This window comes from Aulonocara stuartgranti (genome assembly GCF_965226115.1).
Source record: "Aulonocara stuartgranti genome assembly, chromosome: 3".
Lineage (NCBI taxonomy): Eukaryota > Metazoa > Chordata > Actinopteri > Cichliformes > Cichlidae > Aulonocara > Aulonocara stuartgranti.
The window spans coordinates 74,250,127-74,266,918 of NC_138941.1; the positions used below are offsets into that span (position 1 = coordinate 74,250,127).

Here is a 16,792-nt window from a genome sequence, read left to right on the forward strand (position 1 = left end):
ATTCGTTTCAGGTTCCAAGACTGAAGTTAATGCCTTTAATGTCATTGTAACCGGTAAAATCAAACTCAAGCAGCTTGACTGTATTCAAATAATGGTTTTAGATTTGACAAGCCTGCAGCACTGGGAATATAACATTGACCATTAAATAAAACAAATGACAGCAAAACCAGCAAGTGTTGATCCTCCATCAGTCTCCTCTGCATACATTCGTCACATTCCTGTTATCCTCCTGGAGGATGTAAAATCATTCCTACCCAAGACATCCTCTTATTTAATGCTGGTTGGTCTAAAATGTCTCAGAGTTTGAGCTGGGTTAGGTGACTGTGAAGATCATAGTATATGGTTAACACCATCTCAGCATTCATTAAATCATTTGCTTGCAACCTACTTGTAATTGGTCAGTAACTTGGTCAAGACAAGGCTGAAGTTTAAAACAGTTAATAAATAAATAAAATAATAATAATATTAATAATAATAATAATAATGAGAAAATCCAGGAAATCTCCAGGCCCAAATTGATTTTTTACAGACTTTTATTAAAAAAAAAAAACCATGGTCTGCTTCATTACTAATTGTCCCTATTCTTACCATTTTAGGCTCTACGCCATCATGTTTGTCTTTAATGGGCAGGATTAACAGTTGTGGAAATATTTGAAGTGCCTCAATTCTATGCTTTATATTGACTAAAATGCCATATAACCATATAGTGTAGTATTAAGTGGACACAGGCCTGAAAATAAAGGCATTAGACTACGTGTCCTTGGGGGGTAGAAGGCTGTAGACTCTCGCCCACGCTTGCCTGGGAGAAAGTAGATAACAGGGGAGCATCTTCTAGTGGAAAGTTACTGAAACACTGTTGATCAGACTAGAGAGGGACCAGCAGATTGATTGTTTGATTGTAACTGATTGTTTATTCTGGGAAAAAAAGGAATGGGATATTGCACTGTTTTATGATGCATTATACTGCTGATTTATAAGAAATACTGTTTGCAGAGCATCATGGCCTTGCTTTTCTGATTACAAAGAGAACAGAACATACAGGAGGAGAAAAACAGGAAGCCAAGGTCATGACTTAGGCTCACTGAGAGAGAGAGAGAATGTGAGTGCTGAGTTTGGAGGAGGGGCCAAAGCTATAAGAATGTGAGAAATGGTCACGTGGACACTTCGAGAGTTTGCCAGACACCCTCCTGTGCATATCTCCCGTCCAGACGTTTGTAATGCTTAAAGAGTTTGTATGGAATAATGAGAAGTGTATGGATTAAAGAGATTGTTGATTCAGCATTAAACACCGAGTGTTGTTCTTCCTTCAGCCTGAAGGTCAAAGAGTTGGGGATTTGACACAGTGTAAAAATGATGCTACTACCAACATTTCTACATGTATTTGAATGCCTTCCAGTCCTAATTCTCAAACCCTTTTTTAAATCTCTGGTTTTCTTAATCAATTATTTATTTGGAATGGTAAACATCTAAAACTGAGGAAAGCTCTTCTTCAAAGACCCAAGCCGGTGGGAGGCTTAGCCCTTTCCAATTTCCAGTACTACCATTGGGCCACAAATATCAGGAATGGGCTATTACTCTGTTTTATGATGCATTATATTGGTGACGCTACAATCTTGAACTGTCATCACCAGTTTGGGTCATCATGGTTTCTTTACCTGTGACTTTAGGCTTATCCCTTTCTCTTGCCTAGTAATAATAGAGTAGTCCATCAACCTCTTAGAATTTGGTCCCAGTTTAGGAAGAGCATTGGCCACCAGGCTTTTTCACTTCAAGGCCCAATTGGAGCAAATGAATTGTTTTTTCCTTCAGTGACGGTGTTCCACATCTGGCACAGAAAGGGTCTAAAATCCTTTGCAGACTTATGTGTAGATGGACAATTTGCAAGTGTTGGCACTGCTGCTCTTCAGTGTTTTTGCTTTTTACAGGTCACACACTATGTGCAGACAGTGACAGTACGATTCCCTCAAAACAGACGATCCTGTAGATGATTTTTTAATTCTCAAACGAACATCAGTTCTTTACTATTTCATTTACAATTTACAATGTTCTCCAGTAGCTTTCATTAAGACTAAATTAGAAAAAGACCTTAACATTCATATCAGAGATCAACTGCAGCATTCTATCCTTGGCCAAGTCTACAATATATCAGTGTGTGTTCGAAACATGCTTATTCAATTTAAGATCATGGGGAGCACTGGTCCAGGGCTAAGTTGGTGTGCATATATGCAGAGGTGGACCCAACCTGTAGAAGGTGTAGAGCTGCTCCTGGTACATTGCTTCACATGTACTGGTCCAGTCCTTCACTGGACACACTCTGATTTCTCTACTATGTCTTAAGTCCTGCGGCATCAAATTAAACCAGATCCCCTCTGTGCTAGTTTTGGTGCGCCAGAACTCAAAGTTGCCACATTCCAGATTTAGAGCATTAAACAAATGTTTTAACCCTCATAACTTCTTAATGAAAACACATAATAAGCCATTAAGCAACAAGCCATGAACTATATTAATGAAATCAATCATCCCCATTGTTTCCATTTTACTTGAAATAATTTGTGTAACAATAGTTTATGGTTTAAAATATATAACAGATTATAAATTCTACGTATCACAATCAACATTTTATAAAAATGACAGTAAGATCATTTGCCTCATGTAAAATAGAGTAAAATCATCATTAATGATAATACTAATAATTGAAGGTAACAGTACCGTTCACAAGTAGCAGAGACAGTAGAAACATCTTCATCCTGCTGTAAATGAATCCTGCTAATTTGCTGCTGACTCAAATGAACTGCGTCACATGACTCCATCACATGACTCTATCAGCTGACGCAGAGAGACGCAATAACTTCCATTTCCAAAAAGACGTCTCTATGTGTGAACCACAGAGAAGGCCATTACTGCAAATACTGAACAAAACCAGAAGAAACATCTTACTGCACTCACTCAAGAAAATGATTTTTTGCAACTCTGGTGCTTTAATAGGTGCATCAGTTTCTTCTGTTCATGTCTAAAGATATTTTTAAAAAAGGAAGTCAGAGCAGGAGTTTTATTGTTCCAGCTAAGCAATGTGTGGATATCATAGCATAAAACATTAAACACCTTCATGAATGCAGAGAATAACCCTAATCCCATATCTGACAGCCTACAGGCCTCCAGTGCATGCTGGGAGGAGATTGAGGTATGTGTGTTAATTTGGTCACATGTGCCTTAAGTGAAACAGCTGCTGATTTCAGACGTTGGCGTTCACGCAGCATCAGCAACAGGCTTTACATTAAGGAGCTCACAGGAGTCAAATAAAGCTGACACAGAGGAACAAACTCTTCTTCTGTACAAACAGATTTACTGGTTTCACTGAAGTTAGTGAGGAAGACAATGATACTGGTGCATCTCTTGTTCTTACTCGCGCTTCAACATTTGCTTCAGTAAATTTAAAGGTTTCAGAAGTTTCACATAATGCCCGAGGCAAAGATTTTCGTTTTATTTCTCAGATGATCGAACACATAAAAGTGTGAACAGTCACATCTTGACTCTTTCTTACTTCCTGTTTTCTGCATTTAATCTTCTTCTCCTTTTTTGTTCCTCAGTTTTAAAACACATTAAGCTGGCTTCAGGATTATTGTGGTTAACCACAGATTAAAGCAAAGCTCAAAAACTCCAGGTCACATGTTTATGTGTCTTTATCTTCATGGCACGGGTGCGTTTACCCTTAAAAAAATGTTTCAGCATAAAAGCCTTAAACAGAGGTCATGCTGGAGATGTTGGGTCTTTACTCGTGGTACCAAACATCCGGCTGGGATGAGACTCCACCAGTGGTGTGATGGGAAAGTTAAAGACTCTGCTGTGACCTCAGTGAAGGAAGATGTTTCCCTGTTTCCTGTCACCAAGTTCTGTTGTTTACATGTTGTTCTGTGACTACAGCAGAGAGTTTGCCTCCTTCTTGGTCAGAGACATGCAGACTGTTATTTGATCAAAGGCTCATAAAACCTACAAAGATAATCTGACTGTACAAACTTCAGTTTATTTAAGCACATCAGAGCTGGTCCACCAGCAGGAACCTTCAAACCTGGAGACAGTGTAGTGTCTAATAAGAGCATCAAACATGAGAAGAAATCAGAAAATCACATCCTTTTAGGCAAATTTCATAAAAAAGGAGTGAAGTCAAAGGACTCATTCAACAGTGACATTTACTGCTCTCTAAATCACAAAGACTGAAATTAAATCTCACAACATAATCTAGCAAAATTGAGACTGTTTAGTTCATAAATACTTAAACTACCTGAGGTTTAACTGAAAATATACCAAGTAAGGATGATAAACAGTAACATAGTCTAAGGGCGAAGAAGCATACTAAAGCTTGATGTCCTAGTTACCACATCAGGTGCACTCTCTTCATTATTTCTTCCCCTGCTGTGGGGTACCTTCCCTCCAGGCAGGATGTTGGTGCTTCAGCACCACAGAGCAGTGTGAGGATGGGTGAACTGAGCTGAGTCAGCAGCTGAGGGACAAAACAGGAAGTCACTGTTGCTTCCTAACAGTCAACCAATCACAGGCCTCACACTGGACAGACGCTCAGACTGGAACAAACTTCCTCTTCCTCTGAGATGGGTTGATGGTTAAATATTTTTTCTATCTGGTATGTTTTCAAATATCGTGAAGTCACAAGCAAAGGGAGAACACACCAGGGTAAACGTTTAATACTGAAATTATTAATCAAATAGACAATGTGATGTTTTTGTATTGCATATATGGTCAGAAAAGGTCCAATTTCACCTGTAGGCAAGTGCAAGTGACAAATAAAGACTTCATTCATTCACATGCCAATTTTAATTGTTTAGAACTGTCACGTGTCACAGCTCTACAGAGTGGGCAGTCGTGATGAAGCCGTTCATCTTCTTTGTAGATTCAAGCTGCTGTTCACATTCTGTCCACCAGATGTCACCAAAGAGGACTATGTTGGAAAACCTCGAGTAATGAAGCCTTTTTTAAAATATAAGCTTCAGAAGGTTTCATGTGGACAAAGATATCAAAATGAGGGATGCTGTCAAACTTCAGCGTTACACAGCTGTGTATGTCTAACCAAAATTTGGTTGAATCAGTTCAAGAAAAAAACAAGAGTTGAAATGTTTCACAAGCTCAATCACAAAAGTAACACAGGTCCACCTCAACTTTGAGTCTTGTTTTAAGAAGTACTAAAACGGGGTAAATATAATAAATCAACTTTACATGCATTTTCTTAATTTTTGGAGAAATGGGTGAAACACATTTAGAAAAAGCCTTTTTATATAATCGACTTATCCCCATTAAAAGCTTGCAAATGTTTTCCTGAGTCAGAATGATGGAAGAATGGATGAATTAAAGGGTAAAAACCAGCGTTAGTAAAAAAGTTGAAAACTTACAGTGGTTTGTCCTTTGCTGCAAAGGAAATATATATATATATATATATATATATATATATATATATATATATATATATATATGTGTGTATATATGATTTTGCATGTGTGTAATATTAAGTTATATATACGTTTATATAAGTTATATATATTGTTTATGTAGCCTGGTCTCAAATATCTATTTTAGACACTACAGGTTAAAAGGATATAAATATTGTCATGTAAAAACTTTATTGTAAATATTTCATATGTGTTTAAAAAAACAAAACAAGAGTTCAAATGCATTAAAAATGTGTTTAAAATCACAATAAATAGAAGTCAATTATAATTTAAGTGTTCATGGAGTTAAAGTTACAAGAAACCCAAAGGTTTGTTATCTAATGTAAAACAAGGAAAACTTTGTATTTGCTTCAAGTTGTTTTACAAGCTCATTTTGGGTTGTCAATCTTGTATTTGTTTTTATCCCATTGGTTGATGTAAACCTATTGTCCAATCAGACGTAAGGAAGGCGGGATTTAAGTGAGGCGAAGAAAAGAAAAACTAAGCTAGTGAGAGTCGGCAGCAGCACGTTACCGGAGGAGGTTGTGTACCAGAGCTAACGGGAGAATAGTCAAAACAACAGCCGTGGATGCAGAGTCTACGTTCCTGTTATGGACTGTTTTGCCCTGTGATGAGTGAGTACTGAATGTGGAGTTAGCATTGAGCTTAAACGGAATGTATAAGTACTTAAAATGTATGATGTTAATCGCGAGTTAGCATGTTAGCATTTTAGAGCCTGTATTAGCTATTAGGGGTGCAACATACACAAAATTCACGGTTCGGTTCGGTTCGATACTTTGGTGTCACGGTTCGATATTTTTTCGATACAAAAAAAATGTTCATGCCTTTTTAATTTGTCATTTATTAAAATTATAAATATATATTTTAACTCAAAAGTACAGTTTTTAAATTGTGCGTGTTTTTTATTTTGACAGCGAATGCGCACCTGCGGACCACTTATGTGCAGCCCTGGTTATATAGCTCGTCATATTGCAGCCACAGAAATTCTTTTGTCCATGAAACCATAAAGCTGCACTTTCTTTTTGCCTTATAGTCTGATTTGTCATAACTTCTCCGTTTTGTGGTAAGCTTTTCTTTGGCTGTCACTTCTTCACCCTGACCTGTCTTATTTGGCTCAGCAGAACTGAAATGCTTTTACACACGCACTCACATAAGCTCAGCGATTCTCTGCGCGATCAACCTCTCACATGTTTAAGCTGCGGGAGATTTCACTTGTCATGTTTGCATAGTAAGCTAACGATTAATAAGACGATGTCAGAGGAATTGGTGCACAAATTATCATCACTCACAGATCATTGCTGTCGCTCTCTACACACAGTTCGCACGATTGCAAAGTGAAAGCAAAAAAACAAGCGCAAATTCAAACGCGATTTCAATGTGTCACATATTGACAGTGGCTCACCGATGCCAATGACATAATTACCCAGCTACATTTCTGAAAGAATGCAAAAGCATTGACATATATTTTTCCTTCCTACAATAGCCCGACGGGCAGGGCAGAGATAGATTTTGGTAGCCCGACTGAAAAAAATCGCTAGCTCCAGGACGTCGGGCTAGCGATATTGCAAGCCCTGTATCTGATTGAGGAATCACTCATCTTTGGAAAAGAGAGTTTATTACAGAGAAATGTCTCTTTCCAAAATAAAAGCTATACTATCCGCTTCTTCTGGGCTATATTCTCAGCAGCATAAGGAGAATCATGTGCTAACAGCTGTCTAAATGACTCGGCTAAAGTTAGTAGCATGCTTGTTGTTTTGGTCTTTGCACTAGGATGATGTCGGTGTAAATGTGCAGTCATATTCGTTGTGTTCCCACTAGTGCTTTCAGGTTAATCTCGTTGAAATGACCTTAACGCCACAACACGGCAAATCTCCGTTAACGAGCTACCGCCGATCGCCCCGTGCATGGGGCTAGACGGCCAACACGTTAACGAGCTAACTGCGCTAACACACTAGTTCCCACCCATGTAATTGAGCATTGCATGGCACATCCAACATACTGTTTTACTTTAGTCCATGACTCGCTTACCTTCAGGGTCATACGTCACATGAAAACCAAAATAATTCCAAACGCCAGATCTGAATGAGGGTGGGGGAGGTCCATGTGTCTTGCTAGCTTGCCCTGCGCTCTTCCTTCTGACTATGCTGTCTGTGTTGAGTGCTCAGTGGATCTGCGCTCAACAGTGCAGCCTAGGCGGAGTAGTCGAACGCAGATTCACTGAGCGCTCAACACAGACAGCATCGTCAGAAGGAAAGTTGATAAAATAAATTACAAATGTTGTATTGTTCGATACATATGCGTACCGAACCGAAAGCACTGTATCGAACGGTTCAATATCGATACGAATATCGTTGCACCCCTATTAGCTATGTATGCTGAGTATGTAAGCTACAGATTACTCTATGGAACTAAATAGTAATCTCTAATGCACAGTGGACCGAGAGGAATTCTCTGGACCCTTCTGCTGTGGATAGGATTTCCGTGGGTTTGTCCCAGTGTGCTCAGCAGCCCATGTATGCCGCTAATTCCGACCACGTTGCCGAGTGGAGGCCGCATGGTCACAAACCGAGCCTGCCCCTCAGCTTGTCCTCGCACTTAGCCCGAAGGATATGTGAGTAGCCACGAGCACGTGCGTTTTGTTTTCTGCTTGTTTATCAAGCGAAGCGGCCATTTGTGTGTTTTCTGGCCCAACGAGCCCGAGCAACGATCAGGCCTGCAACGGTTTCAGTAAATGAGCTCTAAAAGGTTACAAATTTGAACTGAACTTAAAAGGGGAATATCTTGGATAAATGTGTTGTTTCCAAAACATTGACTGTGAATTGTGAAGAGGAAAAAACCATCCAATTGAACACTTCAGAACTGGGAATATTGTATTTTTTATTTTTATTTAAATCATACTTTGTTTTGACTAAATCTTACATTTTGAATTCAAAGTTTTGTGTTGTGTCATATTTATGATTTACAGAGTTTATAAGTGATAAGGGTTACTAAAAAGGTAAAAGAGAGGTTTAACATGTTAGATAAATTCATTATTCTTAGTGAAGATTAGACAGAACTCCTTATTTTCACTAAGTGGAGGCACCGCCAACATTAAGATTTCTAAGTACAAAGGTTAAAACTGGTTAGCTATCGTTTCTCCTGTTTACCAATAAAATAAGTAACGTACCCAGGGCCCCGCTCAGAGTACTATCACCATCTTAACCGAGGGTTAATCCAGAGCTACTTGAGTTGGGTGCTACATTTAGTATTTTTATTTTTTTTTTCTGGAAGTGACATCAGAAACAGCAGCATGTGACATCACGTGATGGCGGAGCTTCAGTTCATCCTTTGTCATCCTTTTTTTTTTTTTTTTTTAATAGGACAGGGGGAAAGAATGAAAGAAAGAGGGGGAGAGGAAGAAAGAAAACCAAAGGGGAGAAGAGACGGTGAGAAGGGGGGGAAGAGAGAAAAAAAACAAACTCCTGGGTCACCTGTATGGAGAGAAAGAAAAACAAAAAAAACAGGGGAGACAGCAAACAACAAAGAGCAACATAATAATAGAGAAAACAAAGCACCATCACAATAAACTAGCTAGTCATAGATATCAATAGTTACTAAATAATAAACGATATTGTGCAGCACGCAAGATAGACAGCGCACAGTGTGCTTTGAGGCAGCAGCCAAGAAAGCTGTAGTCCGCGTCTGTGAATACCCATGTGTACACCTGTGTGCATACCTGTGTGGATCAGCATGCTTGCATTCCAAAGGTTTCTCCATGTAACAATCTGCTAGAGAGTGTGGGGAGCCACAGCCCTGTCCTCTATGGTATCAAGCAGGTATGGAGGAGATCTAAACTCCAGACATCCAGAGGCCCCCAGAACACAAGAGACCAAGGAAGACCCACAGAGGGGCAGCCGCGCCACTGTCCCAGTAAGAGCTAAGGAGAGTCCCAGATGAGAGCTCATTCAGCAGCCGCGGAGCAGAAGCCAGGGGGAGTTGCAGTGACGCGCCCGTGAGCTCCGCCGGCAGCCAGCTGTGCCTGAGTGACCGAGCCCCAGGCCGAGAGGCCGGGGGCACCCCACCTCCAAAGTGGCCCGAGCGAGCCCCAATAAGCGGCCGCCAAGGAGTGAGCCGGTGTGTACCCGGACGCCCACCCCCAGATACAAAGAACCACCAACGCACCGATACCTGAGGGAGTCCGCCACCGGCAGGGGAAGTGGTGGTGGGTGGAGATAGGCCTCCAAACCTTGGAGGGCCCGAGATGTCCCCCAGTCTGCCACATACTCCGAGGGTTGTCAAACTGTTGCTCCACCCTGTCCCTGTACTCACGTTTGGCTGCTTTGATTGTCTTCTGGAGTTGGTAATATGCATGTTTGTAATCCGATGTGTTCGCGGAGGCAAAAGCGGCGCTCCTTGCCGCCAGTGCCGTGCCCATGTGCCGCAGACTGAGTCTGTGTACTCATCAATGTCATTAGCAGCCACATGAAACCATTCCCAGTCCTCGTGATCAAAACACTCCCGCAGCGTGGACTCTGATTGGTCCAACCAACGGTGCACCGCCCTCAGCGTTGGAGCTTCATGTTTCAGCTTTTGCCTGTAGGCGGGCAGGAGCAGGATGGAGCGGTGGTCTGATTGGCCGAATGAGGTGTGGGGGAGGGCTTCGTACGCATCCTGGAAGGAAATGTAGCAGTGGTCAAGTAGCCGGTCTCCACGAGTAGTGATGGTAAATTTGATTCTTTTAACTGAATCGAGTTTTAATGAGTCACTCACCAAAGTGAATCGATTTTTTTGAGTCATTTGATTCACTGAGTCAGTTGACCAGAGAGTGCAAAAAATGTACATTTTCACTCAAACTTAATTTGTTTCTCTTTTCATGTAAATCCTACTGCTAAGATGAATGATTCTAAAAGAAAACAACTATTTTATAGAGCAAAAAAGAGCAAAAACATTTCTAAAATTAAGCAATTTCCTATCAAAATTGCTTAATAAACATTTATTTTGTTTATTTTTATTTTATCAGTATTTTCCTTAAATGTGTCAAATATATATTTTCTCATCTAAACGTCCACTGAGCTGTGAGCCAGGGGGCGGTAATGCGCCTTAACATTGGTTGCCAACCAAGAAGAAGAAGAAGCTGTGAGCCAGGAGGGAGGGGGTGAGTGAGTGAGTGATTCGCTTACGCTTACGATTCAGCACAGGAGGGAGGGGGATGAGTAGCTCAAATGTGCTGTTAGCATGTTAGCAGAGCGATGCTACTGTGAACCGAGGAGCTATTTTCTTGATGTGAGCTTCTACTCAGGGTTTTTTCTTCCAGTTAAGAGCAGAAATATTTTTGTTTCGATACTGGATGTTGTGTTTTTCTCCACAATTTTAATTATAAGCTAGATACATTGCTGCTAACAACAACAGGGATGAGTCAGTGAGTCAGTTGGGCTTGTGAATCATGATTCATGAGTCAGTAAAGTGATTCTCGAGTATTGAACGATTCGTTCATGATTCGCGCATCACTATCCACGAGTGTTGAAATGGATGTGTTGGTGGAGTTTTGGTGAAACTTTCTTCAGGTTTCCTTTGTTAAAGTCCCCGGTCGTGATAAACGCCGCCTCTGGGTGTGCGGTTTCCTCACTGCTGATCGCGCTGTACAGATCCCTGAGTGCACAGTCAGTGTCGGCTTGTGGGGGAATGTAAACAGCCGTAATAATCACTGCTGTAAATTCCCTTGGTAGCCAGAATGGCCGGCACTTAATCATCAGGTTCTCCAGGTCCGGTGAGCAGAAGGATTTAACTGGGTGCACGTTCGCATAATCACACCAGCTATTGTTGATCATGAAACACACACCACCGCCTCTGCTTTTCCCAGTAAGATCCTGTGACCTTCCCTTGCGGTGCAAATAGAACCCCGGTAGTTGTATTGCGGAGTCTGGTACCTTGTCCGATAGAAAGGGTTTCTGTGAGGCAGATCACGCAGCAGTTCTGCATCTCTCGCTTGAACGAGATCTCTGCCCGAAGCTCGCACAGCTTTTTCTCCAGAGACTGCACATTAGCCAGTAATAAACTGGGTAGTGGTGGTCTGTTAGTGTGCCGTCTCAAAGTGGAACATGTGCACTGTTCCTTTATTAGTACCACTGAAGCCCACGCCCCTCTGGTCATGTGATCGTGTGGTTTGTAGGACGCTCCTCTTCCTCAGAGGATCCACCTGTGCTTCCTCTCCTCTCTCCTCCACCTGTTACAGTGAGGGAACGTCCTCCATGATGGAGGAGCTGCTGGAAAGTGCTGAGAGTTTCCTCCAGAGTGAGACCTCTGTCACAGTTCAGAGGATCTACGGCAGCAGAGACCTTCATGGACACTAAAAGTCTCAAACACACAACAACAACATCACACTGACTCCACTCTGACATCACTGATCAATAATCAAAGAACACACAGATCAAACTGATTGATCAGCCATCAGAGGAGTCGGATCAATGGAGCTGCTTCTGTTCCTGATGTCCCCTGTTTGATCCTGGACCTGAACTCTCCCTGCAGAGGAGACACAAGACAGTCAGAGAGACACACACACACACACACACACACACACACACACACACAAACAAACCTTTAACTTTGAGCTGCACTGTTTTGAATCTAACCCGTCCGTTCCTCCAGACATCACACACATATTCTCCACTGTCTCCATCTGTGGGCTGTTTCAGGGTCAGACTGAGGTCTCCAGTTTTCAGCAGGTCTTCATTCATCTTCGTTCGGTCTCTGTAAACCTGGTGCTGTTTGTGAGAGCCGTTCTTATACACGTGGACCTTCCTGTATTCAGGTTCTTTACATATCCACACAACTTCAGCATCTTCAGGCAGGTTTTGTGTGGTTTTGAAGGGCAGCTGGACAGACTCCACCCCCTCCTCCACCTCCACCTGACAGACTGAGAGGACAACAAACACAACATGAGCTGTACAAAGTGTGATTGGTGTTCAGAGCATCATGTGACTCTTGTTCTGCACTAAATGAAGCGATGGAGTGGCGCCTCCTTCAGGCAGAGAAACAGCTCATGGAGAGAAATAATTATTAGAGCAAAAACAAGAGTGGAGCTGCAAATAAGGCCGAGAGGAACGCTGCAGAAAACTGTTCATGTGTGAATTCATCACTTCATAGATTTCTTTGAGCACTAAAATCAGAGCTGCTTCTATTTCTAATATGACAGCTGTACATTAGAGCTGCAACACTTTAAATGTGAGCCATAAAAACATGATACTCTACAAGTGCATTCAGCTCTGACACTGTCACATCATGAAGGAGACGTGGAAATCACTTTGTTACACAAATCAAAGTCAAATCAATTCTATTGATGGAATATTGTGTGATCAATAGACTGATCAGTTTCTAATCTGTCATCTATCAGCTGGAAATCCAGCATGTCAAACAGACAGGCAGCAGATTAGGACCAAACACAAACACAGTGAGACTTTTTCTTCACAGCAGTTGCAGGTAAACTGCAGCAACAATGCGACTCAGACAGTTTCTCTGTAACTGCAGGGCTTCCTGCGCTGCTGTTAGTCAGACACGGATCAACAGGTTGTGGATAGAAAGCAGATTCCTTCAGCAGAGGATCCATATCACACGTGAAGCATGTCGTGGGGAAACAATCAGTGAAAATGGGACACTTTGAGCCTCAAACTCTGAACATGACCTGCTGCAGACCAGCTGATGTGTTCAGTTACCATGGTGAGGAATTTCACAATAAAGGAGGCGTGCGCTCTGTCTTTTCCCGGCCCGACGCTCTGGGACGTTTTAGACAAGTTTCCTGGCAGAATACGATCCCGTCCGGAGGCCGACACCATCCTTATCCACATGGGCACCAACCGGACTCCAAACAGCGCTCCCACTTCCTCAAACTGGAATTTATGTTTGTCAAGTCAAAGTCAAAGTAAACTTTACTATTATCTCTACTATACACAGTACAGTACATAGAGAGACAAGATGACGAGGCTCCAGTTACATTCAGTGCAAAAGAACAACAACAAATACAGTAAGAGAAAGAACATGAATAAACATAAAGACTGGGGTAAAGGGGGTATACACTGTCGTGGAAAAAGTTTTGAGAATGACACAAATATTAGTTTTCACAAAGTTTGCTGCTAAACTGCTTTTAGATCTTTGTGTCATTTTTTTCTGTGATGTACTGAAATATAATGACAAGTACTTCATACGTTTCAAAGGCTTTAATTGGCAATTACATGACGTTTATGTAAAGAGTCAGTATTTGCAGTGTTGGCCCTTCTTTTTCAGGACCTCTGCAATTTGACTGGGCATGCTCTAAACTTCTGGGCCAAATCCTGACTGATATTAACCCATTCTGTCATGATCACTTCTTGGAGTTTCTTAGAATTAGTGGGTTTTTGTTTGTCCACCCGCCTCTTGATGATTGACCACAAATTCTCAATAGGATTAAGATCTGGGGAGTTTCCAGGCCATGGACCCAAAATTTCAACGTTTTGTTCCCCGAGCTACTTAGTTATCACTTTTGCCTTATGGCACGGTTCTCCATCGTGCTGGAAAATGCTTTGTTCTTCACCAAACTGTTGTTGGATTGTTGGAAGAAGTTGCTGTTGGAGGATGTGTTGGTACGATTCTTTATTCATGGCTGTGTTTTTGGGCAAAATTGTGAGTGAGCTCACTCCCTTGGATGAGAAGCAACCCCACACATGAATGGTCTCAGGATGCTTTACTGTTGGCATGACACAGGACTGATGGTAGCACTCACTTTTTCTTCTCCAGACAAGCCTTGTTCCAGATGCCCCAAACAATCTGAGTTTCATCGGAGAATATGACTTTGCCCCAGTCCTCAGCAGTCCATTCACCATGCTTTCTGCAGAAGATCAATCTGTCCCTGATGCTTTCTTTAGAGAGAAGTGGCTTCTTTGCTTCCCTTCTTGACACCAGGCCATCTTCCAAAAGTCTTTGCCTCACTGTGCGTGCAGATGCGCTCACACCTGCCTGCTGCCATTCCTGAGCAAGCTCTGCACTGTTGGCACTCCGATCCCACAGCTGAATCCTCTTTAGGAGACGATCCTGGCACTTGCTGGACTTTCTTGGATGCCTTGAAGCCTTCTTAAAAAGAGTTGAACCTCTTTCCTCTTTCCTTCCATTGTTCCTTCAGTGGGCTGGTTTCAGTCATTATGCAAATGTACTGTTTATAAGATTGGGGAAACCTGCAGTCAGCTGAGACTGAAGAAGTCACTTGGACGTGTGACGAAACGTTTCTCCCACAAAACGCTACGTCCAGATGAACAGAATCAACTTTTTGGAAAACTCTTTACTTGAAGTTCTTGGCCTTTTTGGTGATGGAGGTGGTGTTGATGGTCTAGGTGAGGTCGTCTGAGATGTGAACTCCCAGGAACTTGGTGCTGTTAACAGTCTCTACTGTCGAACCGTGGGTGCTGAGTGGTGTATGAGTGGTGCATGTCTTTGCAAAAGCGCTATACAAGTACAGGCAATTTACCATTCCTAAAGTCGACGATTCTCTCCTTGGTTTTGTCCACATTCAGTGACAGGTTGTTTTGGCTGCACCAAAACACCAGCTGCTGAACCTCATCTCTGTACATTGACTCTTTGTTACTTGTTGTTTTGAACAGAAACATGATGAAATCTGGAGAGGACTGTCTAGTCTGTGAACTCTGATGTTTTGAACATCAACGTGCTTCTTGCTAATGTAAAGTAATTTCTCTCCTTTAATTCATTCTAATAAGCACAGCCCTTTGGAGCTCTTTGGAGCTCAGTGGACCGTCTTTGAAATCCTGCAAGTTTTCATCAGATTATGGAATCGAGTGAGGAAACGCTCATCAAGCTGTGTAGATATGATTCCTCCAAAGTTGCTGAGTGAAGTTTGGGATGTCCCTGCCCCTCGGCTGCTTCCAATAATGAACACTCGTCTGTCCTCTGGCTGTGTCCCAGAATACTTAAAGACAGCCTGTGTGCAAGCACTCATCAAAGATCCAGCCTCCATCCTTCTGACTACAACAATCACAGAGCCAGCTCAAAGTTTCCTTTTAGAGCAGAACTTTTGGAGAACACTGTCTGTCTGAAGCTTCTTGGAGCGTCACGTCCATGCTAGAACTCCACTTTGACTCTGACTGTGGATCCTGTGTTGGTTGGTTGACATTTGACAACATCCAAATGACTGGATCAAAGTGTTTGAATGATCTCAGCAGCTTTAAAACTATTGATATTTATACATTTACATTGGTTTGGACTAAACTAACAAAACTATTGATTTGATCCAAACTCAACTCATGCCAGAGGCTTTTATTTTGAAGTCAGGATCATTTCAACTCCATTTTTAATGGTCTTTTTAGTTTGTTCATTTCAACACACAGTGGCTCGGCCTGACAATTTTGCTCTTAAATGAAAACATCAAAGAATTTATTTTATTGGAATGAACTTAAAAATAGATTCAAACTAAAAGGTTTTAGAGAATAAACTCCTACATGACCTCGGACCTTCGACCTGTATCTACAGCACTGACCTCTGACTTTCAGCTCCACTTGTCTCTTAAGCAGGATGTTTCCCTTCCTGCTGTAGACGGTGCAGGTGTAGGTCCAGTTGTCCCAGTCTGTGGGGTGTTTCAGGGTCAGACTGAGGTCTCCAGTTTTCAGCAGGTCTTCATTCATCTTCGTTCGGTCTCTGAAAACCTGGTGCTGTTCTTCAGGCTGGTCAGAGCCGTTCTCATACACATGAACCTTTGCATTGTTATCCTTCCACTCCACTGTAACATCTTCAGGCAGGTGAAGTGTGGTGTTTAAGGGCAGCTGGACAAACTCCACCCCTGAATCCACCTCCACCTGGGGGACTGAGAGGACAACAAAGCACAACATGAGCTTGGATGGAGACATTTGTGTTGACTCTAACAGGCTGAATGCTGCTGCTTCACTGGGAGCTCACTGTTAGATAGAAAGTGGTCAGTGTGAAGAGGAGACGCAGCAGAAAGATGAAGACTGACAGGAAGAAAGCAGTGAACAGACTGTTGGAGCTGCTGTTAGTGGGACAGGACTTTATTCAGTCTCTGAGGACCAGATTTGACTTGATGAAGCAGAGAAACACAGTCTGAGTGTTTCTGTCACACTCACTTCATCACACAGCTCAGTTTGACAACATGTGGAAGAATTTGATAGAAGCCTTCCTTTAGTAAAAGCACCAAGAAAACACCATGAAAACACCTCACTACACACAAAACTGCAGTACTGGCAAATTGTACATAAAGTATGAAAAGTCAAAGTACTTATTGTGCAGAAAAATGTTCCCATCAGTGTCTGTGGATCAATATTACTGCTGCACATGTTTAAGGCTGAGCTCATTTCAAATCCTTTCTA

The 16,792-nt window shown here is 42.0% G+C and overlaps 2 protein-coding genes and 1 long non-coding RNA gene across 5 annotated transcripts in view; 2 read left to right on the forward strand and 1 right to left on the reverse strand.

Moving 5' to 3' along the window:
- The window catches only part of LOC309703515 (butyrophilin-like protein 2), a 227,160-nt gene that overhangs the window by 111,698 nt on the left and 98,670 nt on the right, over nt 1-16,792 (reverse strand). For 2 of the 3 annotated variants that reach the window (XR_014275914.1, XR_014275915.1), the window contains exon 6: nt 15,949-16,162. Coding sequence is in view for 1 of the 3 variants with exons in the window: in XM_082528406.1 (XP_082384532.1) it covers nt 11,863-11,954; nt 12,031-12,348 (410 nt within the window). In the remaining 2 variants the exon portion in view is untranslated. Of the gene's footprint in view, nt 1-11,581; nt 11,955-12,030; nt 12,349-15,948; nt 16,163-16,792 lie in introns of those variants that run through there. The other variant, XM_082528406.1, reaches the window with a different exon arrangement.
- The window catches only part of ephb4b (eph receptor B4b), a 230,111-nt gene that overhangs the window by 38,079 nt on the left and 175,240 nt on the right, over nt 1-16,792 (forward strand). The gene's annotated exons all lie outside the window — the stretch shown is intronic.
- On the forward strand, nt 5,561-8,282 carry LOC309703737. The gene is made up of 2 exons (XR_014276003.1): nt 5,561-6,070; nt 7,890-8,282. It is a non-coding gene; the product is annotated as an uncharacterized lncRNA (long non-coding RNA).